Here is a 27,409-nt window from a genome sequence, read left to right on the forward strand (position 1 = left end):
ACCACCAGTGTGGGAGAACATTTGTAAGTGTTTCTCCATCACTGTGCTGAAGAGAAAATTGTTCCTCATGTGGTCATTGATGCCACCTGCTGACTAGACTGGAGCATTACTTATTTTCTGAAATGTTTTGCAGTCTGCTCTGAAAGATTCGGTGAGTAATGTGCCATTTAAAGACAAGTAAATCAATTTCTCATTTTATGTTGACCGAGGCGGAAGACAACTGAACTGAGCCACAATGATTTATGGGTATTTCATGTTGTCCTCTGAATATACTATCGGTCTGACAGAGATTCACTTTTGCTTGCTAGAAAATATGAATAAGGGAAATCTTGATCCTTTAGAAATATAACTTTAGAGCCAGTGTTGCAGAAAATGTGAACAACATGCATCTGTTTAAAAAGTGTAACAGCTTTATTGAGACTTGGGGCCCTAAAACTCCGTTCACTACAGTTTGATTGAGTCAAAATTGATTTCACTTCAACCCTGAAATGACAAAAAAAGGTGGGGCTCACATTTAAAAAAAGAAATTCTCTTTACCAAAACAAATGTATACAAGATCCTCCAACAAATACATGCAAAATAAAAATGAAAAAATATGCTGTCTAATCATGGCTGCTATGCTAAAAAGGGCAAGAGTGACAGCTTTTATTTGACTCCTAATAGAAAGTTGAAGGACGACCATTTTCAGTTGTCTTAAAAAAAAAATCATCAGACTAAGATTATAGCTTTGTAAATACTTTGATTTCTGTTTGAAGTGTAGGTCCCATACATACTATTTTCTACCCCTAATACAATTTAAATATATATTAACTTCATAAAAAGTAGGTGAGTCAGTAATGGGCCCCAGACTCCTTTCACACAATCTAAAAGTCTGACAGAAACAGAAGTACCAGTCTACAATACAATCCTCTACAACAGAGCTAATATCTTCAGTCCAGTGTTTACAGTCTGATTTCATCACACAGAGGCCTGAACATAATATCGTGTAGGTTATCATCGTAGAAAAACACCACGTGGACTTCATATTCTCCCGTCCACTGCTCGTCATCTTCACTGAAGATGCTCACGGTTGAACTGGAGATGAAATGACATGGCACTGTATTCGATCACATTCAGTCGGGTCAAGATGGAGGCGAGCTCTTGAAATCTATGGATTGAAATCTTTAAATCTATCTGGGTGATTATTATCATGGGCACTGAATTTTACTAGTCAAAACCAAATTTCCACAGTGCCTCCACTGAAAATAAATTTAAGGTTTTTGACTAGTTTTAAAGCTACAGTTGGTAACGTTTATAAAAAATTAATATTTGTTATAAATGCGGAAACTGTCATTACATCCACACAAAAGTACATGAGCAGATTCTTTAAAAAAAAAATCATGTTCCCCTACTTCTCATGCTTCTAGAATCTGCTGCGGCTAACGAAAACAACTAATCAGAGCCGAGGAGTGTCTTACGCAGCTGTCCATCACTGTTCGGGAACTGTAGCCGAACTGTCAAACTGTTACTGTATTGCCTATTTCCCACCTCAAATGTTGTCAGAAACATATTTTAGTGTACTGTTTAGCTGCATAACGAAAATGTTTGCTTTGTTGGTGGGCGTTGCTTTCTTTCCAGTTGTTTTAGAGTGTTTTCAACATGGCACCCGGGTCACAAACGTCCTTATATTTGATCAGCGTTGCCTAGTTTGATAGTTTAGCTGCAGTTAACAAGCAGTGATTGATGTGACTGACAGCTGCGTTCAAGACTCCTCTGCTGCTTGCATATTTCCTTAGAAGCACAACAACAAGAAGGAGGAGGAACATGCTTTCTTTCAAAGATAATTTGTCTCATATCCTACTACATGGATATAGTGACACATTCAGCACATATGACAAAAAGTTTATCACAGTTACCACCTGCAGCTTTAATCGGATTTGTGCTACAGTACTCTCATGAACTGTTGTTAAATGTTGTGATTACAGACAACACGCTGACCCATCCTTACTTACCAAAATACTTTTGAAAGGACGGACATCTTTCAGAGTCAGAAAAATCTATTAACGCTGAGCAGGGGGGAAAAAAAAGCCTGACAGTGGTTTCTAGGAACAAAGAGACAATAAACACAATGCCTTTATACTGAAGGGGTTCTTACAGAAGCACCTAATAGGTGGTTCCTACATCCAGTTATTATATAAAAAGAAATCACTATCTTTGTTCAAGAGCGTCAAAGAAAAGAATCCGGGCTCTTGCTACAAAACCTGTCAGCCTTTAACTATATGTCAACAGTGTAACCTATGAAGAGTCAGGACAAGAATCCCTTTAAAACAAGGTAGAACAGTGAATACATGAGCCAACAGTCGCTACACAACTTAACTAATGCCAAGATTAGCTTCTAGTTAACTTTTAGTGTTCTTCAACCTGTTTGTACGCATCACCAAACAGGGATGCATCTGTAGTATTTTCAGTTTACAACTAGACGGACAGCAGGTAAGAAATTAGTTTTAGATCCACTCAAAAATTGTGTTTAAAAAAGGCAACCCTCTACATGAAGTGAAAATGGATCACCAGTTTACTCTGCGATAAGCCCCTTTTATCATCAGTGTTGTCAAAAATAACAATAAATTTCAGATGTGTTACGCACACAACACCTACATTATTAGACAGGCGGCAGCACGGACCACAAGTCTGCTGTGACCTTTCACTTCTGAGCAGTAGCTGGTACATTATTAGTAGCACAAGGAACTCAAAATGAGAAGAAATCAAACACTAAAAAGCTACACAGTTCTGTATGAGTCCTTTAGTGAACTGTCCGTATGTAGTAGAGCGCAGCATTGGGGTTGATGCAGGTCAACTAAGAGGTGCTGTACAATAGATTGACAGTCAATGCAAAAATACTTGCAATCCCTCGGCAGCGATACCAAAAATATACCTGCGACCTTTCAGCTAAAAGGAGTCGTGTTCGTTAGTCTATTCAGTTATTGCCATAATACCAAGACCTGTTGTCCAAGATGTGAATAAGTCCTTCCCCTTTTCTCCTGTATCGTGAGCTGAACAGTAGATAAAAAAGTACAAAAATCCTTTATCAGCTCTGTGACAGAGCTGGTGAGAGCAAAGTAAAGTTTGGTTGTGTTTAAGCTAGGGTGTTTTCAGGGTACAGTACTGTTGAGCTCCAACGTGCGACGTCACTGAGCCACTGCTGCTGTCTGTAGGGTCTCTCTGGGAAGTGGAGGGTCAGACAGTCAGACGGTTGTTGGAAGGCTGTAGGGGGCTCCAGGAAGCTGGATGGGCAGATGCATCCTGTGAGTACTGGCTTTCCTCTTTGCACATCCCAACTGTACATAGCCGTCGGTGTCTCAGCAGTCTGTCTGTCCGCGAGAAGTTCTGGAGCCAAAGAAAGACGTGTGTTTCAGTCAAAGTGAGAAGAACGGTACTACGGACACTGCTAGGACTGATGGACTTGTTTAATGTCGTGAGATCTAGATTTATGTGCAAACATTTAAAAGTACATGTAAAACACATCAGCTCTACTGAAACAACAGCTTACTGACCTGATGGCAGCGATCACACTGATACGGCTTCTCTCCGCTGTGCACCCTCTTGTGTCTGTCCAGGTGGTAACGCTGAATGAACCGCATGTCACACGCGTCACAAGCGAATGGCTTCTCTCCTGTAAACAACCACAGGTGGATCATTTAGCAGTATTTATCAAGACTCATGGCATATTTCACTGGATTAAAGACACTTAAAAAATGTGTTACTATATTACTATATACTATATAATTTGGAGTTAAAATTGCTTTTTTGGGCACGGACTAACACAGAACCAGGTAGAAATACATATAAAGCATTACAACAAATTAAAAACATGCCATTTCTGAACAAAAGCAACAGAAAAAAAAGATACATCATGGTGGAAATGGACTTTTTTTTTTTTTTTTTGCTAACCTATAATTATGAAGTAAATGTTGATTCTACAATGTAATGGCAACAGAGTAATGACACCATCTGTGTTTAGATTGGTTCCCTACAAGACTCTGTCACTATGCAATTCTGTCTGCACCTGGTACGATCTACCGGGAAAATGATGGCTCAATTTACAGCACAAAGGAAGTGGATCAACCATTACCAAAACAGGAAGAGGATAGCACTTGACTGATAGCTATCCTCAGTTATCAAAGAACATCAGTATAAGTTCTTAGCAGTTACTATTAGGGCTGCGAAATTAATCGAAATATTACTGAAATCACAATATGGCTAAGTGCAATATCCAAACTGCAGGAGCTACAATTTTTAGCTGCAAGGTACAATGTGTCACAGCATAGTATTATGAATAAAGCATTGTGTTGCTGCTGATATTCCCATGTCTACAAATCATATTCAGCACAGCCCTTGTTAAGCCGCGGAAATGGTGGACTGTGGAACAACCTAAATAAGAGTTGAAAACAAAATGCAGTGTGTCTTGTGTTGTTGGTAGTTGTTAGGCTCTGAGGAAAGTAGAAAGTGATCCAGTTGTTTATTTCGACTTTAAAACAATTGGATCGTTTTGCACCCACTGTAGTCCTTCATATAATAATTTAGTAAAAGTCTAATCCAAGCTGATAGAGCTGTAGAAGGGTGGATGCTCACAAATAGTGGCCTCACTACTCATTACACCACCCTAATTTCCCAAATTTAACCACACATCCAAACAGGCAAAGAAGGCCTCATTGAAGTGAAAACATGAGCTGTGCCTTCTCACCTGTATGTGTAAGTATGTGTCGCTTCAGGTGGTAGCTACTCCGGAAAGCTCCGTAGCAGTGGTCACAGATGAAGTTTTTCTGGACTTTCAAGGAACTGTCGTCATCGTCCATATCCATCGGCGAAAGTAGATGCTGACAATAATAACATAAAAAATAAAAAATCAGTTGAGTGTTAACTGAACATCAGAGTAGATCTCTGCACACAGTGTAGCCTTGTAACAATCCTTACCTCCACTTTCTCTTTGACTTTGCTGGATGACCCTGATTTTTTGTGTTTCTTCTTGGGTTGCATATTCTGGTTCGCCTGCACGTCCTTTCCATCCATCATTCTTGATGAGTGATAATCCCCGTCTTTTCGGATCAGCTTTAGGAGGAGGAATGGTAGTGGGTAAACTGCACTGCAACCATCAGTTTGCCACTGAGAGTGTTAGTCTGTGGCATATGCTAAAACACGCTAACTTGCAATCAAGCAACAAAAACATATTCACATATACAGAGTAACATTTCACTTAAACACCCCGTTTTTAGTAATTTATGAGCAGTGTATGAATATGAATAAATTGTTTATAGCACACTTTAATGTAATTATTTAATAATGTATTTGTCAACAACTATAACTTTACCTCAAAAACTAGAACTTTTGTTAACTAGAAACTAGAAGCTCAAAACTACACCTATACCTCCTGTATGCACCCATAAGTGGAGGCTGATGTAAACAGATGACTGCTGCATTATAGTGTGTTATAGACAATTTATTCAAAGTTGTATAGTGTTTACAAATGCTAAAATGGGGGGTGGTCATAATGTGTAGAGTCAGAGTAATCCCTCTCTTATTTTCCTGTGTTAGGGATGTTTAAGGACGTGTAGCTTTAGCCAATAACAGCACACAGGTGACACTGGGACTTAATAAAAAGGTAGCAGCCAGGTAATAGCAGCACGCATACAAGAAGAAGCTACGACAATCGTGTAGACAGTGCTGAAAGACGCAAATATATGAAATGCCACGCGACTAAGCTTGTTTCAAAATGGGGGAGGATCTGGGATTGGCTTTCACTTCTACTTAAGTTGGGGAGCACTGGAGAAGATAATGAAGAGTGACATGGATTTGGTCAGGTAGGTGCCAGCAGTTAGCTTAGTTAACTCGCTTAAGTATTGGCTTTTCCATTACAACAAATGTAATGTTCCTACAACAGTACAGTAGCTTTGAGTGTATGTACATGTGTAGGGAGGAGGAGCCAAGTTTGAATGTTGTCTTTACAAACAGTAAACAACAGTTCTTCATAGTATACCTTTAAACTACTGCCATGACATCTATAATTAAATTAAAACATTTTCACGACAACAAGGTTTTAACAGACTTTCTGAGTGATCCTGTCCAGTTTTCTTTCTCACCAGTGGCGGACAGCTCCCGGCTGAAGGCTGGCCCATGTGGCTGTGGTGGGGTTGTCCATGATGGACCTGGTGTCCATGGTGATTGTGGCTGTGCTGCGAGTGGGTTTGGTGGCTCTCAGGACTGGCCCTGTGCCCTTGACCCAAGGGTGACATCATCCTCTTCTGGCCTGGGATGTTGTTGGCTTGCATCAGGGCCATGCTGGACAGCACCGCCTCGCAGCCCAGCAACCCAGCCTAGCAACACAAAAAAACCCACGTCAGAACAGAGAGTGGGGGCTGAAGGACTCCTCATGGAGACAAGGAGTAAGGGGAAGGAGAGGGAGCTGAGTCATGGGAGTAACAGAGAAATGCACTGGCATCAGGATTGGGAACACAAACTAAAAACATGAAGGTGATTCTGGAGATGAGGAGACTTCCACTGACCCATTTCATATGGTCTCGAACAGAGTTGTTGGAATGGTGGGTCATCGCCGTGGTTTGAATGCGTGTGTGTTTGGGGGAACAGAGGGGGCTTCACTTAGGATGAGGGGTAACAGAAGAGACCACACCCACCCAAATCATCAGGGGCCAAAGCCTGAAAGTAGAGGCATGACAACATGAAGGCCAACATTTCCACATGCTGGAATCAGGAGCTGGAGAACCAGACTGATCTAATAAATTCCACAAATCAGCAAATCTGAATATATGACCAGAAATTTAGATCCAGCATTAATATGTACAGTTTATCAGGTGGGGAAGCCCCAATGGTTTGGTGCATGCCATGTTTCCATGGTTGAGAGAAAGCACAACAGTCAGATTGAGAAACATAATGACATTCAATGGGAAAATAGAAACAGTCCGTAAGAAAATGTGAGTAGGTATGATACATTAAACAAATGCTTCACATATGAGGTGATACTGAAATACATAAATCTCAAAATGAGCTGCTGTTTTACAGCAGCAAGTGTACTGTAAAACACAATCTGTATATACATACAATTCAAACACTGGTTAGGGACTCTCTTATCTTCCATGTTTGCACTGTTCTGACGAGAAACGTGAAGTGCTATACCCTGCAGCCAGTGAGCTTTTAAGTTGAACTTTGATTATTTTATAAACAGCTGAACATCCAGTGCACAGAAATGATTTTACAATTCAAGTACATTAAAAAATATCTGCCTTCTTCAGCAGGTAAGATCTACCTTACTCGTGACTGAGAAACCTTCATTACTTCTTTCATCCTTTAGTATGTGGAATAGCAATTTTAATGCTTAGTGAGACTGGTTCAACACATTTCGTTAAAATCTATAACATACAGGAACAGTTGTGTGAGCTATTAGACCTACATACTTAACGATGAATTTTGAAAATAGGACTAGCACTTCGTTAGAGAGTTAGAGCATTTAGACTTGGGATCAAAAACTTGCCAAGATTTGTCAACAAAAATGTAACCAAGACTATAGACAAAACTAAAGAAATAAAATGACATCTCACTCTACTTCTATAGACAAAACAATTCCTGTTCATTATTGTCACAAGGTGGAAAACTATGGCAGAAAAACAGCTTTCCTCTCATGATGTGGTATTTGGCATATCCTCCTGTCCCTGTGTCCTCATGTAAGGACATTATATTTTGGCTTTACTTGATCTTATACTTCATTCTTCTTAACTTAGACCTGTTGTCCTTGTTCGTGGTTAGAGCACAATACACTAATCTATGTAAAAACAAGATGGCAGCCATCTCTGCAAAGTCTGTCTGCAGCTGATCCTGACACAAAAGTGGACAAAGTACAAAACCTGATCACATTTTACTTGTTTATTTATGATTAGTAAGGTTTGTAGTTTGACTATATCTATGGATATAGCTTTACTATTGTCTCGTTTGAGGACTTTGGGACTTTATGATAGTTGACAATGTTTTGTTTTTTTTATACTTATCAAATCCCAAACAGATGTGAGAAATTAAAAATGCATACCAAACAAAAGTTTGGGTCTTAGGAGGATAATGTACAAGTAGCAGTTTAACCTTTAAGTTAAAGATAATAACCACAAACTCAGCGGGGAAGGCTTATATAACTGGCACTGAAAAGCAAATGATTTAATATGCACATGTTATTCCCTAACAGCGAAGTAACAATGCACGTAAGTCCTAATTAACTAACAGAGAATGTGCCTCAGGGGGCATTAAGAATATTTTAGTTAATGTCTTAAAGCTGAATGTCTCCCATTTTCAGAATTCATAAATGTTAATCCTATAGCCTCAATCTGTTCAAAAATATTTGTAAACACAAACATCTCTCTCCAAAATCCAAAAGCTAGAGTGCTAAAACTCAAATTTGTAATGTCATGGGGTATAAAGTCTGGTATAAAAAAGAAAACAAACATTATGTTAGTCCACAAAATCAGTCTCTCATTAATTGTCTATGGAGCAGCTCTGGTTTCTGGCTTTGAGAGAGAGCAGCTCATGTCCACAAATACTGATTGAACTTTCTTAGACCATGTACTGGAATACATACTGGAATTCCCTATTTAGGTGGTATTTTCCTTTAAGTTCACATCAAATAGAGTGTGAATGCAGATATTTTCCTATACAGACCATAGTAAACAAACACTGCTCTTCATCACTTTAGTGGGACATGTTTGCTTGCATAAATGCATTTCTCTTAAAGCTGAAAATGACACGAGGTCTAATTTATAAAATGATGCATCTAAGCCCAAGTGAGCTCGCTAGCTTCTAATCCTAAAACGTTGTAGTCCCGGTTAAAGAAGCGACCATCTCTACACAAATGCTCTTTATAAATACAGCGGGGCTCCATCTACAGCACCCTGGGGAGGCTGTTTGTATTCATACACGATATTTAGACTATAAGTTTAAACGTGTGAAGCATGCTAACAGTCTCTGCTGTATCAAACAGAAAAGGCTAAGCTGCTAGCTAGCCAGTAGTTGGGTTTTGGGACAACTCTTGTATGACTGAACCCCCACCCCCCGCCCCAGACAACACAACAACAGCCAGGCAGGCAGGGCGTGCGGGCTCAGCGCCGACCACCAAACAGCAGCTCCCTGACCGGCTGCAGCCGTTAGACACACACCGGAGGCGGATTATAAAACAAGTAAAGAGCCGCAACTGAAACGCGACGGAAAAGCGGCTGCTTACCTTTTGGTTTTTACAGTTTTGGAGGTTATTATTTCTTGTCGCACTTCCAATTTTTTCTCAGTTTACAAACACTGGCAGGAAACGCCACCGGAAGTGCTCCACAGGGAGAGTGGTGATTGGCCGGACGCCACGTCACGTGATTGAAGCGGAGTGACCCCCAATGGCGGCCATATTTGTGAGGGAGTGAGACCTGCTGGCAGATTTCAATAAATAGCCACGTTTTAATGACTTCTTATTGTTTAAGTTTTGATAATTCATTGGATTTAATGATAAACCTCATGATCCTGCTTGATGAATTTCATATACACAAATGTAAATTTGCCAAATCATGCCCTGTTTAGAAGTTTTTGGTATTTTTTAAATTTATTCCAATGCAGTCTCAAGAACTTGTAAATAATATGAAAAGTGTATCTACCATACTTCCCTATAATCAGTTATTTGGTGATCCATCTACTACATAATTTTAAAATGCCATCTACTTAAAAAAAACATAATGTTTAATTTCAATCTGTCATTTTTTTGACCATATGTAGCATCTCTGGAATGACTTTGTACAAGGAGCGTAGATAAAGACAGGGCAGGCAGGGCAGTTGCACTGGGGCCTATTCCTACAAAATGTAGGACAGAAAACTGGGCCTTGTGAGTAATCCAATTTGCTACCTTAGATAAATGCCTCTGTTAAATAAAAAACACATTGAATAAAAGGTGGTGTTATTTGCTTTATTTGCCTTTGAAACGGACAACCCATCTCCATCATGGTTTTCTTTGGTCTTTTTGTAAAATTCTCAATCGCAATCTGTAACAAATATGTTATAAAATATCTGCTTATTCTACACAATCTCTAAATAAAATATAAAAACGTATTTAATTCAATAAATAATTCCCTATTTCCCTTAAAATTTTTGTCATGCACATATATGCGATGATGATTTCTGGGTAATATATATGTTGGTGTTGACAAATAGGCTATCAAGTCTGTATTTGATCATGTGACGAGACAATAAGATTATATGGTAACTAGTGTAGGCGCATAAATAGTTACTTGCATGCACTAGTTCCTGTCATAATAGCGGGACTATTGCAATTACCTTACGCTAATGCTTTATACAGTTTACTTTCTAAAAAAATAGTTCACATGTATAAATGTTGTATAATTTTTTCAATAAAGTTGATTAATAAAATGTGAGACAGAAATGTAATCAACTATTTTTTAAATCAATAAAACATGAAGTCATTTAATTCCAAACAGCTGATTTTGTTGCTTTCTTTGTCTTACATTATAGTTGAAGATAAAGTATGTTGATGTTTTATAGAACAAAATATTAATGAAAATAATGGTTGCATTTCTAGAGTTATGGAAGCAAATAAAGGTGATAAGTTGATCGTAAAGTCTCTGACTGAAAGGTTTCTGTGTTCCACTCAGAGACTTTATGATGGACAAAAAGTAAAATATAACAGGCTACATCTCCAAATGTTAGGATAAAAATTCTCCAACTCTGCACAAATGGTTTCAAAAAACTGTCTAGTGAACTGATTTCAGAACAGCTGTTAGATTCACTGGAAAACAAATGAAGGCCCAGTACTTTATCTAATCATTAATTAATTTATTTATATTTGTATCAATGGTCCTCAGATTTCAGAGTTTAGTATCTCTTGTTACAGTAGCTGTTTTAATGACGCAAATCGTATCTCCCAGTTAGAACAGCGACGTTAGAATCTGACACTTTACAGTGGCAGGCTTTGTGCACAATCTCTAAATTCTAGAAAGACAAGGGCTACAACATCTTATAAGTTGTGTTTCTGTTCACAAGTCGTTTCCCAGTCTTTCAGTTTCATCAAGGAAGAAGTCCATATCTTTCTGCGAAATCAGCGGAGACAAAACAACAACACGGAAAAAGTTGACCTTGTTTCCCAAAGGTTGGTAGCCCACCATCATAGTGCCTTGTTTCATCATGCGCTCCTTGATTACCGGAGCTACCTGTTACCAAGAACAAAACACACACACACACAGTCAGCTGTTTTCTTTTAAAATTAAGTATACATACTACAAATAATTAAAAAGTTGAGTCTGAATGCTTAATGCATGTGTGCAACAGAAGAGTTAAACATCTAATATCTTTATTCTTTATGTTGCCAGTCCGCTGATGTAATACAGAAACTTACTTTTGCCAGTTTGTCCTGGTAATCTGCATCTCCTTCCTTCCCCCTCAGACTGGGTGGTATGAACCAGAAGCATACATTCACAAACTCTGGCTGTACACGGAGACAGAAACACACACAGTACTTTGAAATTAAATTGTTATGGATATCTTAAGGCACTGAACCCCCAAGCTGCTCCTGGGGCGCGGTACCATATCCGACCCTGCGCTACCCCCTTAATTGCATGTGTAGTATGTAAAAAGAGGGATATGTAGAAGTTGCATTTCAGCTACCAATTGCCTGTGGATTGTGTGGATTTAACAAATAAAGAATAAATTGAAATTTAATTTGCAGGGAGAAAACAACTCATCTTTCTCAGTATGCTTGAGATGTTTACTTACATCACGCAAAAGATGAAACCCTTCTCTTTTCTTCATCTGCTCCACCAGATACCTGCAGGAGAGATGATAATTTTCACTTTCTGTTGGTCTGGATCACAACTCAGCTAAAAGTTTTCCTAAAATAAATGAAGATTAAAATAATAATATTCCTGCCGTATTATTCAAGATTGCATTAGATGTCAAAAGTAGCCTACAAGTATCCTAACCTGTGCAGGATGGCCCAAATGTACCTTCTTTCTGATATTTACCCGCAGGAAAATCAGCACCTATATAGCTAACTCACTGATAGACGGTTAAATTATTTTGACGTGCAAAAATTGAGATAGACGAATACATTCGTTCATTTTATTCATATTATCGGTTATCCTGTTGGAGGTTGCTGGAGCCTATCCCAGTTGACACTGGGCGAGAGGCAGGGTACACCCCGAACAGGTCACCAGACTATCACAGGGCTGACAAATGGAGACAGACAACCATTCACGCTAACATTCACACCTACGGGCAATTTAGAGTCACCAATTAACTTGACCTGTGGGAGGAAGCTGGAGTACCAGGAGAAAACCTACGCTGACATGGGGAGAACATGCAAACCCCACCCACGAACCCTCTTGCTGTGAGGCAGCAATGCTAACCACTGTACCACTGTGCCGCTAACAGATAGCAGATAAGCAGCATCGCTTTTAAACAACGCCTCTTTAAGATCAGATATGTTTTAATTTATTACCCAACCTATGTCAGGCTCGTGTTGTGCTACAGCTGCATACCTACCTTGTGTGAACAAAAGCTTTGTCCACACGCTGGGCTAAGCCAGTGGAGCCAACAGCTTTCCACATCAACCACAACTTCAGACAGTCGACCTTGCGGCTGCACTGCACCGACTTATCCCCCACGTCTAGGTTCACATCATAGAATTTGTCTTGCTGGAAGAGGTATGTGGCGTTGGCACTGTGGCACTTCTTCAACAAGTTCTGAGGAGAAGGAGAACTTAGTGACAAAAAAGTTCAAAAAGTTCAGAGGTACCTTATGATAAACATTATGATGTGTGATGGATAATGCTGTAGCCTCATACCGTGGTATCCTGTAGCAGCAGGGCAGAACACTGCAGGCCGGCCACCAGCATCTTGTGTGGATTCCAGGCTACTGAATTTGCTCTTGTCACACACACAGACACATAAAAACACACACACCATAAACAATGTATAATCTGTATCTTCTATATGACCATATGTGCCCAACTATGTCAGACAAAACGTGCCTTCCTCATAATGAAAACGCATTTTTCGGGCATGCATATTAATACCTGTCAACCCCTTTCATCAAATGTCTGTGTTGCTTGGAGAAGAGCACACTCCCTCCCCAGGCAGCCTGAAACACACCATAAAACACACAAATCTCTACATGTTCTTACATCTGATAGACATGGACTATTCTTCCACACGAGGACTTACGTCTACGTGCATCCAGAGCTTGTGTTTCTCACAGACATCAGCTACGCGGTCCAGTGGGTCAAATGCACCCTGCACTGTGGTCCCTGATGTGCAGCTTACAAGGAAGGGCACTGCACCCTGGTGGAAACAGACTGAATGTGAACACAGTTGTCTTGTACTTGGTGCTTTCTGCTTTGCAAGACATACAATACGTTTTACAGTGAGTAATACCTCACTATTAAAACCAATACAAGCAACCCAAAACCCGGTGATACTGTAGATCTGAGTGCTTACTAAACATCTGTGAATTTACCTGAGATTTTGACAGTTTTATCTTTTCATCCAGGTCCTCTGGAATCATGCGGCCTCTGACGTGAGCATGGAAAAAGGCAAAGAAAAAGTTATCATTTTTAGTGTTTAGAATAAGCGATGAAAGCCTGTAAATAATGCAATAACACCCTAGGTGACGCCTTCAGATTGCTTGTTTCATATGGCCAATATCCAAAAATCCAAATATATTCCATTTTGATTACATAAAATAGAGAAAAGCTGTAAATTCTCATATTAAATGGAACCGTTTTTCTGAAATATCAACCTTTTAGAAAGTTGATGGAGTCATCTATTAATCAATTGTCCCTCTTATATTGAACACATTACCCATCATCCACGTTCACCATGACGACATTCTCTGTCCCAATGCCCAGAAAGGCAGCCCCTTTCTTCACAGAGTAATGGCTCTGGAAAGACATCACATAAACTACAGTGTGATCCTCTGACACAGTTTCAATCTCCTCCTCTCCTCAGTGTCATCAGCCCCCGACCATTCCTGACCTCTGGAGATGTAAAGATGGTAAGTCGTGGGAGACCCCACAGCCCCTGACTTTTGACCTCTGGGAAGAGTCGGTAGCGTGCGAGGTTAATAGCGTACATGTTAGAGGTAGACCCCCCAGGACAGAAAAGACCATCACCTTCTGTCCAGCCAACCAGCTGCCGCAGCCCTCTCAGCACCTCCATCTCCATCAGCACAAACACCGGGGCCACCTCATATGTGAAGCTGTGACACACAAAATGTATTTTTAGGACTGTATTTCATATTGTATAGCTTTTCACTACACATTTTACACAGGCTGCACAAATATTACCCCAGCTCTATGTAAAATTAAGAGCGCATGAGTTGTCTGCACATCGTTCTTAAAATGGTGGTGGCTGAGCCAGCAGCTAACTTTAGCTAACAGTGCTAACTCTATATACAATGCTAAACTACGGTAACGGTGCTGACAGAACTAACTTTGTTAACCAGGGTGAAACTGCAGCATGGGCACTATACTTCCACGACAATGTGTTCAATATCAGCAGTACCTGCCGTATGAGTGCAGTGCAAAGTGTCAACAATGAGCTAGCCAGTGGGATACAGACACAGCGTGACTTCATTCTCTGCTCAGGACTCCACTACATCTTTACATAGCAATAGTAGTTTGCTTCACTTGAGTATTACTACAGTACATTTATTTAAAGTCTATAGTGACATGGAACTTTCCAGATTCAGATTTTATGTACAACACATATTGTCCAATATGAGTCTTTCAATAAAAAACGTTACATTTAAGGCTTCGGAGGGGCGAACGGGGAGAACTTGTTCGGATGCATGTTCTGGGCACCAGCAATGAACTAATGTCCACTTTGTCAGGTTTCTTTGAGTGCGGTGACCCATTTATTTTGACACAGGTTAAATATTGCATGCCCATATTTCATCTCAGGTAAGTTTCCACATAACAGTTTCAGAGTCCATCACAGGTAAGTGTCCGTCAAAGGTTAGTTTCCTCTCATCAATTTCAGCTTCAAATCGCTACAAAATCTTTATAATGCCACACTTAACACGGTCAAAAAACCTCCCCAGTCACACGCCTGCTGCTCATCACCTACACCTTACCTATATTACCTGCATTTTTCTGTTCTAGTGCACCCCGCCCGTGTACAAACAACACAACTGCATCTAGTTATTTAAACATGAATCAAAGCAAATACAAAGAATGTTATTGTGGCTCCATCACAATATGACTATTATTCTGTGTTACAGATACGCTTACGTTTTGATACTTTCACTAAATTTTTTTTGTTGTAATTTTTGAATGTAGGAATATTTTTACAGTGGTTACGTAACGAATCCCTCCAGATCTGTCATTTATTCTGCCTGGTTTTCCATGCAACTAATTGTTCTTTCATTCAGGCCAGGGCACTCCCAGCTGCCCTCTGATAATCCCTTCACTCCAGTTTCACCACCTGCTCCTCCCCCTCACTTACCTGCTTCCAGTTTCTCTGATTATTACCACAGTGATATATACACTGGCCCACTTCCACAGGGCCTTTGCCAGATTGTGTTCTGCATTATGCAAAGCATGCCAGCCTTTCTTGAGCCTTCTGCTTCTGCCCGCTTTTCCAGACTCTAAATCGTTGCCTCTGTTTACCTACCTGGATTTGATCTCTGCCTGTTTCTTTGATTAAAGATTTTGGACTTGCTCTTAACTTGTTGTCTGGAGTTGTGCTTGTAGATTTACGTCTGTTCTGTCTGTGCCAGCCAACGTTACAGGCTATTGCTACCTTTACTTCTTCAACCACTACCTAACACAGTCATATTACCGTATTTATTGTATTATTTGCATCATATTTCACAGACTTAGTCACCTATTCCCTGTATAATAATGTGCTTAAATGCTCTAGTTGTACATTATGTTAAATTCTTACAGGTTAGTGTTGAGAGCCTCAGTGACGAATCGTCCAGCCAGGGCGTGATAGTCCACTCCTGCAAACTGCTGATTAAAAAAACGAGGATGACCTGAAAGAACCAAGAAAAATCTCATTATGAAAAAAGGGTCAGCCTATTTAAATATCTCCACAGTCTCTGGCACCCTTACTTGTCTTGATGCTGTACTTGGCGACATCTTTAACTCTCTGCAGGAGCCGCTGTTGTGGCTCTCCCGTCGGCCTCAGCTCCAGATCCAGCAGCACAGCCAGCTCCTCCGGCTCCTTCCACTCACATACCTGCAACAACACATGGATTCTGAGTTTTGTACAGAATACTCACTTTAATCTGGCACCATTGTGATTTTTTAATGACCTTTTGCTTGACGTCTGTGCCCTTGCAGAGCACCTCCTCTATAATTATTTTGAAGGCTTCATTCAGGAAGTGTTGGCCCTCTGAGTGGTCGATTAGTGGCTCATTTAGGTCACGGTGATTCGCTGGTCCCTGCTCATCTGCTGCTTTTAGAACAATAACACACATAAACACTTCAAAATGTCAAGTGTTACAAAAGAATATATGCACATGTTGCATTGTACTCACCTGAAAATGGACGCATGTCTGCCATATCCATGCCTCTGATAAGTTGGCAAATCTCTTCCCCCTTTATTTGGCTGTGCTGACAAGGCAGACAGTAGGAAAATGGCTACAGAGCAAAGGCAGGGTGAGGTACAATAGAAGTGGGAGGGAGTCAACCTTTGTCCCACAGTAAGTTACTTAATGTGTCTGAGGTGAAGAGAAAAAATGGGAGACAGAATATAGTTACCTCTGAGTTATGAGTGTCTGTGACAAAAATAATTGGTTTTATCAATTTACATGTGTATTTATCATGAATGAAACAAGATCTTCTAACATATACGTCTCCCTTGATGTCAGCCTGTTTAAACATGATATTTAAGAGCATCAGATTTACTTGCTATCAAAGTATAGGCTACAGACAGTAAAACTCAGAGAGGCAGCAACTAGCTGTGGAATATATGCACAGCTTGTCTGCCCTTCTTTGCATGATGACAAAAGTCGCCAAAATTAACAAACACACCAAAATGCAAGGTGCATGAAACATAGATTTGATTATGAAAATGAGTGCATTTATAATAAGTGAAACACAGCCACAAATCTCTGATCTATGTCTTTCATTCCAGGACTTTTAACGGTCCTAACTTTGTCAACAACACAATAAACACAGTACAAGAGAAACATTATATAACTAAGTTGACTTACTTACTTTAGGTAGAAGCACAAAGATCAAGGGGAAATGCCCAATGCAACGAAATCTGCAAGTCCGCACAATGAGGCAGGCAGAACACTCCGCTGCTGAAACGCCCTCAGTGACACCGAGCAGCAGAGGACCGAATGAAACCGGGTCGCAGCCATGGCAACAGGTGTTGAGCCAAGACTGTTTATTAGTCGGTATGTGTCTCCCCCTGCCCTCACCACTGCTCACTGACAGGAGGGAAACACCAACACATTTTGCCCCAGCTTTTGTTTGGTATGCAATTTCAGTTTCTCTGAGCTATTTGGGATTGGTAGGACTTGATAAGTAGGGGAGACTGGGGTTGGTTGTCACAGTGCTTATTACAGTTACACTAGAGGGCGGTGTGACATCATGTTTGGCCTGCTCATTTCATTTTGTGGAACACACACAAAACATTGAGGTGAGGAGATATTTTGTCATTTTTATGGGTCAGAGTTTTCACATTGATGTTGTTTGTGTACTAAAAGCTTGTAGGTTATTAGGCCCTGATCACACATAAAGCGTTTTAGCAGCTGGAGCCAGCTTTTTGTAATTGTTTTAAATAAGAATGAAGCTTTTTGCTTGCGTTTTTTGGGTTGCGACGGGCTCCCAGTTTCTGCGCTCTAGGCACCTGGCGTTTTTGCCTGAGTGCTCTGAACTTCGAGGTGAAAAAATGTCAACTCAAAGCCTAAAAATGCCCCATGTTATCTCTCTTTCTTTTTTTTTCATCTTTTTTTACCATTACCAATCGGATGATTTTAGAGGCAGGCCTTCTGTGGTGGTCACAACAACAAGTTTACAACTGGTAAACAATGGAGGGGAAACTTGATGGATTCCCGGAGCTATACAGCCCGACGATACACAGCAGGTTGTCAAACTGCCCCCGAGTTCTCCTTAAATATGTCTGGAAATGGCCATCAGCAAGGAGAAGCTCCTGGACCAACTGGTGGTACTCCCCGTGATCCACCCTCTTTTTTAGGGTCACGTGTACCTACACAGATCTCTGTTTCCCTGTGCCCAACAAACTATTTGCTGACAGCCTCTCACCCTCAACCAGAGCTACAACAAGTACCTTTACCTGTTCATTTTAGGGACTAGATATTGATTACTGTCAAATAAATAAAACAAATAAACAGTTTACTGATTACACGGGAAGGTTAAAGTAAGGAGGTAAGTCCATGGTTGCCTGGCAACAATAAAAAGGCACAGCAAGTGTTTTATTTTCACTAGTGGCATTCAATTAAAAAAAAAAAAAAAAGGCAGTGTGATGTGCTTCATGTTTTGCAACCTGCAAAATGCTTTCTGTGCGAGCGGGGCCTTAGTCATTTAAAGATCAAACATTGTTAAAATAAGTTGTAAAAATGAGAGGGATACCCATTTCAAGCCAAGACCTTAAGCAAGAGTAAAAAGTGTGACAACCAACCCTGGTCTCCAAAAACTAATAATTATATTTGAACAGTACGTACTTTTTGAAGAAAAAAAATAAAAGTAAGATGTGGACAGTGGGTTTATTTTTAATAGTCACAAGTGTGTAATGAAGTATAAAAACAGTTTATTTCAATGCCTGAACATTTTGTGCAATGACAAAACTGAAAACAATGCAACATTTTGTAATGCTACGGGTCACTACTACGGGGTCACTGTTCATGTCTAAAACAGTTCATCTCAGTACCTGAATATGGCTGTGCAAAACAAAATTGCAAATATTTCTATTTCTATATATTCTTGCAGACATTTCTTCATCATTTTGTAGCTCTGCATGAATTTTCCTTGCTCCACACTACAAGCTAGGAATGTCCTCTTTGTCTGTAGGAACAGTCTGTCACACCTTACTGGCCTGTATATAAAATGCTGTGATAATACAGTAATAAAGTCCCCATGTCCTCAAATGAGTACTTTTTAATTAACACCGTCTAAGCATCTAAGCTTGTTACTATTGCTAAAATTAATCAAATCTGTATGCAGTATTAAACTACAGATGTTATTCAGCACAAATAAACAAGTTTCAACCATAACATTTGATCAGGTTTTGTGCCTTGTCTACTTTTGCGTTGGGATCGACTGCAGACTAAGGTAAGCAGAATGAAGTATGAGGTACAGCAAACCTAAAATGTACTGTTTTCATATGACGATGCAGGGTCTCAGGAGGATAGACATATAGCTGCGCCCGGTGGAACTGACCCTCCCATCTTCAGAGGGTAAAGGGGGTTAAATCAATTAAAGTAGTGGCATGTTCAGATTCTGCAGCTGCAATAAAAAGTATAAATCAGGTCAAACTGCCTGAGAGGATCTGTTAATTAAGGGTTATATGTGCCAACTGAAACTACAGGAACTGAATACATATTCATACATGTTCTGCTGGACACTGGCACATGTTGGAATAGAGGGAAATGAGATTACAGATAAACCTGATAAAAGTGCATAAAATCAGTTATTCATCATGGAGTTGTGACATGGCAGTAAATTTGGAAAAAATGACAATAAGGGCAGAGTATTACAAAATTCAAAAGTCTATTAGAGTTATAAGTGTGATAGAGGTAAATGTAGGAAAGAGGATTTTATCTGGGTTAGGGTTAAGACATACAGGACTAAATGCAACCATGGAAAAATCAGTGTCAGATAAATGTGAGATTTGCACCTGGAAGGAATCTGTTGAACATGTGCTGATAGGTTGTAGAAAGTTCAGTGTCGAGGGTGAGAAACTGAAGGACAGGGAGGTAGATATGTCAAAAGAGTGATGCATTAAGGGTCTGTTAGAGATAGGAGACAAACACGTACAGATGTAAAGGGCTTTATTTAATTACTTAAACAAAACAGGTTTAATATCCAGAATATAACTTCTTTAGAAAGATTGTTTTTTGCTTGTTTTGTAGTTGAGCTGATTTCCAGAAAACATGTGGCCCCTGCTGGCCGATTAAAAGAAGTACAAAGTCAGCAGTCAATGATGGTACAAAACAGTCAATAAAAAGGGCTTTATAACAACTTTGAATCACCCAAACCATGAGAGGTCTTTGACCATACAGTCATAATTATGCTCACAAATTGCCCAAATATTAGGCTGATTGGTCCAGTAGTTTGCAAGATTAGCTGCCAGACAGATACACACACACACACACGCACGCATGCACGCACGCACGCACGCACACTTACACGCGCGCACACACACACACACACAAAGTGTTGCTCAGCTACGTCTAAAGTGATGGAATTTTCCTAGCAAAAAGGCTTTTTACACTCCAAATGGAATGCAAAGGTCACACACACACATACACACACTCATGCACGCACACACTTAAAAGCACCTGGTCCTCTACTGGCTTATGCCTGGCAGAGATAATAAAAATGACCACTTCTCCTTGACTGAAGAATAAAACCCCAGTACAGACACTTTTAACAGAAAACAAAAGGCACCTATTTCAAAGAAATTTCATAAAGCAAACCTCAGTTTTTTGTATTAAAGCTGTCATGGAAAAGAAGTGTAATGCCTACCATACACTAGAAGTCTTTGAATGACACTGTCTTACATCTGAAGACACAAAGTCAGAGTTTTTAGTCACAAGACTGGGCATGTTGCAGGGTCACATGAGATATCATTAAACATGTTTGATTTTATCAGAATGTCACCACAAGAAAAAGACTGACTTAAGACAGCCGGACTGAGTTTAAAGACCACCTTAGAACAAACGATCAAGATCAAGGGAGCATGTCACAACTCTAGCAAAACTTTCATGATTTTATGATGATGGACATTTGTCTGCGACAGAGGTTTCACTTTCACTGTTACTGAAATAAGACCAGCACCGTTGATCACTGACACCTCCCACCACCACTTTAAAAACTTTAATAGTAAAAAAAAAAAAGAAAGAACCCTCAAATAAGAGCAACAGAGGCGGGATCCCTCTTCTAGGACAGAGACACATGCAATGCATGTGGTGTGCACAGAAAAAACCAACATAGTAAAATTACAGTACAACAATCAGGGTGCAACAATATAGACGGATTGTAAACACACATGAAGAACCTTGAACAAAAGGCGTCAGTGGTAATTAATGGCTCTGTGGCGTAATTCTATAAAGTATTCAAGACTTCAAGTGTTATTTATTTCCTGATGTGGAATGACAGTCTCTGTGTTTCAGGGTTCAGTCTCACATAGCACCAGACAGCGAAGGCCTCAGTCAGTCTCCAACAGGAAGTCAATGCTCTCAGGTGGCAGCGCCCAGTCCTCCTGACTGAGCAGCGAGTGCAGGCGAGCAGCGGTGGCTTTCTCCCTCTGGCAGGTGCTCCAGTAGCGCAGCATGGCAAACACTCGCTCTACATGGATTGAATGGTCCTCTTCAATCTGTTCCAGCTTCACATTGGGGATGTCCAGAGCCAGCCTGCCAATCTCCCTCCAGGATCTGCCAATGGTACGAGCCACAGTCATCAGCTGCTTCTCCTTCACTAGGCGAGAGCCTGTGCAATGAGACAGAGGCAGATAAAGCAAGCGGCGGTCTCTATAATGTTTCAAAGGGACAGTTTTGAGTGTAGTGTGACCCACCTTTGGTGCAGATCTGCTTGGCTGGAATGATCTCTTCTAAGTCTGGAGCTGTTTCTCTCTTTCTTGATGTTTCTTTTTTTCCTTATAAATAAAGACAAAAATTATATTTAATATGAAAATTGAACAGTGCTTCATAGTGGAATTGATGAAAATACCAAACGGATTTTGTCCTACCTGTAGCCAGTGTGTTGACCTGCAGATCCTTTAGAAAGCGAAGCAATGGGAAGGTTTCCTGCAGGGCCTGGTCGTTCAGCAGCTCCAGCAGACCCTGCGCTGCTTCAGGACCTCTGTGGATGATGTGATCCAACAGGTCTGTCACCTTCTCACTGGGAACACGGCAGGATTTCACCTGCTGGTACCCATGAACAGACAGCAGACAGCGCGAGTCTGCATGCTGCAGGACAAAGTCAGCGTCTGCGCTCAGAATTTCGATCAGCTTGACCTTCTGGCGTCTGAGTAGCTGGATTTCTGCTGCTGGATCCTCAGCCATGACTGAATGTCACTGGAATGAGAAAATAAATTGATGGTTGATTCTTTTAATGGAAGGACGCATCAAATCTAAAATAACTGCAAAAGCAAAGCAATATATTGTGGCAGTTCAACAAATCTCAGTTATCTTCAGTCCTCAGGTCAGATATTTTACATTTAGATTCTCACAGTGGTGCATGGTTTACTTCTTTAAGTAATGTAAGCTTTACTGTCTTTGGTTAACCCTTGAAAAACCTGGAGCAACATCACTTTTCTTCTTTCAGATGTCTTTCACAAGTATTCAAACCTTTGAGCACTGAGTAAATTGGTGCAATTTCCTTAAAAAAAAAAAAAAAAACATGGGAAAAATGGCATTAAGCAACTTGGTAAAAAAAAATCCACAAATTACAAAAACGAACAAACAAACAAACAAAAAAATAAATTAAAATTAGATTTAGGAAATTATCAAAAAAACAAAACAAAAAAAACTAGGGACAAACTATACGTATAATTACATTTTTTATAATTATGTTACAGAATTATTATAATTTCTATGCACTCTCTTTATCATAATTTTCTTTTTTTTTTACCAGGAAAAAATTTCCACAAATTACAAAAAATGTATTAAAAAAAAAACACTAGGGGGATAATTATATTTATAATTATCATTATTATATGTTTAAAATGATATTACATAATTATCTCTTTTTCCAGGTAATTTCCTTGTTTGTTTGTTTTCAACTTTCTTTTCTGTTTTATTTTTCGTTTTTAATACCTTTTTTTGTTTGTTTTTCTTTTTCATTTTTGCTTTTTACTTTTGGGCCATTTCATCTTCCGTTGCTTATTGCCTTCTTCCCATGTATTTGAAAGAATCCAACCCAACTTGCTCAGGTTTCAAAGGGTAACAGATATCATTTATAGGTAATAGCAGATTATCTACAGTAATTTTTGCCCATTGATCCTCTTGTTGCTGATGAGGCACACTGTACTGTGTGGGAATTTTAGGCTACTGAGGCTGACATCTGAATAAAGGTTATGACCTAGCTTTAAAGACAGCTGATGGGGTTTAAATCCTTGAATGATTCAGAATGATTCATTTAGCACATTTAATAACACATACATGTGTAAGTTATTACCAAGCAGACTCTTTTGAAGTTTAACTGATCATGTCAATATGAAAAAGCCAGTTCAATGTTGTGCACAATACCTCTATAAATCCTAAAGACTCCTTTACAATGTTGTTCAGAAAAGAAAAAATAATAATAATATAAAGCGTATGTTTCTGTGTTTACTACGTTACTACGTCACACCAGTATCTCAGTAGCAGTCCCATGCTGATTAGCACTATGTTCGGACTTCCTTGTTTCCTGACACAGCATCTGTTGTCCTCCAGCTCCAGGTGCGCCTCACACTAACACAGAGCACGGCTTTATGTCACAGACAACATGAACTCCCTTAAGACTCTTACCATTTAATGTAACAGCTGGAGTAATAGGATAAACGCGATTAAACAACGACAGCTTTCTGCAGACACACGGAAACATTTCCTCTGTTTACATGACTTAGATCATTTGCATCAGACCTCTTTACTCCCGCTGCTTCTTCTTCTTCTTCTTCTTCTTTGTCTGCTTCCACAGACTGCAGCTGAAAATATCTGTTACCACCAGCATTATATTTCTGTGTGCTTCCATCCTGTGGGTGGATGTCTAAACTGCAGGACTCTGCAGTGGCTGTGAGGACTGGATGACATCTGGTGGAAGTGATGACGCATTGCACTCTGTAGTGAGAGAAGCTGTTTAATGGAATAATAACACAATATCTGAATAAAGATAAGATAATACGAGATAATACTGTATTATACAAGCAGCACCTAGAACCACGAGTGACTTAAACTATTAGTGAAATACCTCTGAAGCAATATATCACCACACTTACTACTGCTGTTACCATTAGTCATACTTCTGTTATTGCAAACATATGATTATTATTGTCACATATATACTGTCATATATTAATATATACCTACAACTAAAATTCATGTTATTGTATCTTTTGTCTTTAGTGTTGGCTGTGCATCTCTCTCTCTCTCTGTCTCTCTCTCTGTCTCTCTCTCTCTCTGTCTCTCTCTCTCTCTCTCTCTGTCTCTCTCTCTTTATAAATAAAATTGAATACACAGCATACCCTGTATACTTAAACAGTGGCCTAAGGAAGCTATACGGGCCATAGTGCACATAATTATGACGGGCCCTTATGCACACTATTGTTTCAAAACATCAGTATACATAATATCTCAATGTTCCTTTGTTTAATAACTACTCTATTACATTGGATGGCAAACCTATATCTCTCCCCAGCTGGTCAGGAAAAGGAATCCATGTTCTAGCAGACATTATACAAGGTAATAGACTCAGAGCTTTCCAAGATCTTAAAGATTCCTATAATCTTCCAGGTACCACATTCTTCTTTTATTTACAGCTGAGATCGGCTCTCAGTGCCTATGGTGTTCCTGGGGTACCAATCTGCATACTCTTCCTATCCATAGGCTTTATACCTCCAACGCTCAGTATATGCTCGTATCAAAACTTTATTCGTTACTCACCCAGTTCACCACACAGCAACTGCCAATTTACAAAATTTGGAAAAAGGATTTAGGTCTATCGAGCATTAACTGGTCTAGAGTTTGGTCCAATATACAACTCTCCTCCAAGAACCCCGATCATCAAATGATTCACTACAATTTCGTCATGAGAACCCACTTCACCCCCCTAAAATTAGCAAAATTTTCAGCTACTCATTCCCCCAATTGCAGTTTTTGTCCTCAGGGTACACCAGGCACATATGTCCATATGATGTGGGACTGTACTAAGGTTAACACCTTTTGGCACTCTGTTGCATCTGCACTCTCTATAATTATTGGAAAAAATATACCTTGTGTACCTGCTTTGTTTTTGTTAAATGATGATTCAGGTTACGTTGCTGTCCTGTCCTTTGTTCTTTGGTTGTTGTTGTCTTTTTTGCTTCCTTCTGTTTTTTGGTTTATTTGTTATCTTTATTTTAGTTTTGGTGCGTATTGTTGTACACACTGGTTCTATGTGTATTGTCTTGTCAGTGGTCGAAACAAAAATAAAAATTAGATCACAAAAAAAAAACATACATAATACCCAAAAATCATCATTGCATATCTGACAAAAAAACATCAAAGAAAGTAAGAAATTAATAATCTAATTGAAGATTTGATAGCTCATTTATAGATTTTATAGCTGATGGAGAAAAGCATGCCATTTTGTTTTAGATATCTACTCACTACTTAAAAAAATAAAAACTAACACCATGATGCAGATGGGTTTTCTTTTCTAAGGACATATACAGCAAATAGCACTGTTTTTAAATTAATGATATTCTTTTTTTCTTTTTAAATCATTCCACTTTGAACACAGGTCTCTTTCCAAGGCGGCAATCTGAATCACTTACAGGGGCCCATTCTCTCTACAGGCCTCTTCTCCAGTGCAATCACACTGCCTGCACTGTCTATATTTACGCCCCTGTACTACAAGTATATATGTAACAGGTCAATGATACAGCAGTAATATGTGTAACTGTAACAAGTCAAATGTACATTTGTAATATTGAGTATTATAATTCCACAAAATTTGTTTCAGTTATTACCTGACACACTTTGACCTCTGTACTCAACATGTCGAATGTTTGATACTCTGTACCCTTATGTTCACCTTTGGGGGTACCCCACCTATAAAGGGGTGTTTCACGCCTTACCTCTCCCCTTTTGCTGTTGTGCTCCATGGGAGAGGTAAGCAACATTGCTCTTATGGTAACTTCCATGTTTTAGCGCTGTTAAGCTGTGTTTATATGGTCATTTTATGCCAACATGATCCTGTGTCACTTAATTTGTGTAGGGGCTGGAGTTTGTATGGTTGTGTTTGACGGAGGATTTTGTTTTTGCCATGTGCTGTCAGAAGAGGAATAAACGGAGATCACCTCCACCTGCCCATAAGCCCGTTCAGTAATCTTTTTGGGCATATATAAAAGTACAAAAATAACAATATAGTAGCAATGTAATACTGTTATATAATGGTACAAATAATAATGCAATGTAAAATAATAATCTGTGTGTATGTCCTTTACAAAGATGTAAAAGCAGAATAGAAGATGGTGTGTGTGTGTGTGTGTGTGTGTGTGTGTGTGTGTGTGTGTGTGTGTGTGTGTGTGTGTTATGCTGTGTTGCTGAAATGACCTCAAATTCCTGAAACAGGAGACAGACACTTAACTGTTGTTGTTGTTCATCTAAATTGCTAACCTGTAAACTAAATGGCTTCTTTTCTTCTGGGCCCCCTTCCTCAAAACGAGACGCTCAAACATTCATGTCGACTCCGAGAAATGTGTTGTTGCTCATACCGCGGAAGTGGAATGCTGTAAACATGGGAATAAATATTTGATTATTTTGTTTGAGCAGAAAGGATTCACTGACTGAATACCAAACAGGAGATGTGTGTGTGTGTGTGTGTGCGTGCGTCTGTGTGTGTGTTTACAGGTACATGCACGGCCATGTGAATGATGAAGGATATACAGTACATCTGAGTCTAGAGTATCATTTCCTCCCAAGGCCTTTGACTGTTACCGGACAACAATTATCAGCCTTCCCCGGTCACACGTCTGCTTAGCTTGTTTACTCAGCTTCAGCTCTGGGAAATGACAAATCAATATCTTATTCCTGAAGAGATATTTGCTTTGTGTGAGAGGAAAAGCCTCTCGAGCCCATTTCATCCACACACAGTATACACTCTGAGTCACTGTGTGCATTAGCTGTCTGAATAAATCCAGTTTTCTCTCTGCCTACAGTGGGTGGAAAGAGTGGAGAGAACCATCATTTATTCTTATTGTTTATTATCACCACCCAGGTGAAACTGCTGTATAAGAGAGGAATGCTCAATTCATCTACCTTTATGTACTTCTAACGACTTTATTATGCTATAAATTTGCATTATGCTCAGACTTGATCTCGAGAAGACACATTGTGAAGACTCACACGGAGCTGAAACACATTGATCTACTGATCTAAGGAAATATACACATGTTGACACTCTGGTGAGCTTTCAACTCCAAATGCTGTATAATGTGTCTGTGAGATGTGCACTTAGTCA

The 27,409-nt window shown here is 39.6% G+C and overlaps 3 protein-coding genes across 8 annotated transcripts; all 3 read right to left on the bottom strand.

The window, feature by feature from the left end:
* Positions 1-388: 388 nt before the first annotated feature.
* znf740b (zinc finger protein 740b) lies at positions 389-9,349 on the bottom strand. Of its 2 annotated transcripts, XM_050064950.1 has the most exons (7): positions 9,248-9,349; positions 6,537-6,687; positions 6,114-6,347; positions 4,951-5,085; positions 4,721-4,853; positions 3,531-3,649; positions 389-3,363 (listed from the first exon to the last, which is right to left on the bottom strand). In XM_050064950.1, exons 2-7 carry the CDS (start codon positions 6,579-6,581, stop codon positions 3,214-3,216), a joined length of 816 nt encoding a protein of 271 aa, XP_049920907.1. In that variant the 5' UTR covers positions 6,582-6,687; positions 9,248-9,349; the 3' UTR covers positions 389-3,213. The 2 variants fall into 2 exon arrangements, with proteins under 2 accessions (XP_049920907.1, XP_049920908.1); XM_050064951.1 differs by lacking the exon at positions 6,537-6,687 and having other exon boundaries at positions 9,248-9,347.
* Positions 9,350-11,050: 1,701 nt separating this feature from the next.
* Positions 11,051-17,335, bottom strand: csad (cysteine sulfinic acid decarboxylase). Of its 4 annotated transcripts, none has more exons than XM_050064945.1 (15): positions 17,237-17,335; positions 16,555-16,657; positions 16,330-16,469; positions 16,127-16,253; positions 15,957-16,047; positions 14,046-14,268; positions 13,872-13,951; positions 13,528-13,582; positions 13,236-13,352; positions 13,088-13,152; positions 12,857-12,938; positions 12,556-12,755; positions 11,788-11,839; positions 11,411-11,500; positions 11,051-11,225 (listed from the first exon to the last, which is right to left on the bottom strand). In XM_050064945.1, the coding sequence occupies exons 2-15, from the start codon at positions 16,583-16,585 to the stop codon at positions 11,052-11,054; spliced, it is 1,527 nt and encodes a 508-aa protein (XP_049920902.1). In that variant the 5' UTR covers positions 16,586-16,657; positions 17,237-17,335; the 3' UTR covers position 11,051. The 4 variants fall into 4 exon arrangements, with proteins under 4 accessions (XP_049920902.1, XP_049920905.1, XP_049920903.1 ...); XM_050064948.1 differs by having other exon boundaries at positions 16,555-16,630; positions 17,237-17,329; XM_050064946.1 differs by having other exon boundaries at positions 16,555-16,737; positions 17,237-17,284.
* Positions 17,336-20,020: 2,685 nt separating this feature from the next.
* zgc:174906 (uncharacterized protein LOC571548 homolog) lies at positions 20,021-23,892 on the bottom strand. Of its 2 annotated transcripts, none has more exons than XM_050066001.1 (4): positions 23,833-23,892; positions 21,957-22,284; positions 21,783-21,863; positions 20,021-21,697 (listed from the first exon to the last, which is right to left on the bottom strand). In XM_050066001.1, exons 2-4 carry the CDS (start codon positions 22,270-22,272, stop codon positions 21,417-21,419), a joined length of 678 nt encoding a protein of 225 aa, XP_049921958.1. In that variant the 5' UTR covers positions 22,273-22,284; positions 23,833-23,892; the 3' UTR covers positions 20,021-21,416. The 2 variants fall into 2 exon arrangements, with proteins under 2 accessions (XP_049921958.1, XP_049921957.1); XM_050066000.1 differs by having other exon boundaries at positions 23,719-23,877.
* Positions 23,893-27,409: the final 3,517 nt, after the last annotated feature.

This window comes from Epinephelus moara, chromosome 16 (genome assembly GCF_006386435.1).
Source record: "Epinephelus moara isolate mb chromosome 16, YSFRI_EMoa_1.0, whole genome shotgun sequence".
In the NCBI taxonomy this organism is placed as follows: Eukaryota; Metazoa; Chordata; class Actinopteri; order Perciformes; family Serranidae; genus Epinephelus; species Epinephelus moara.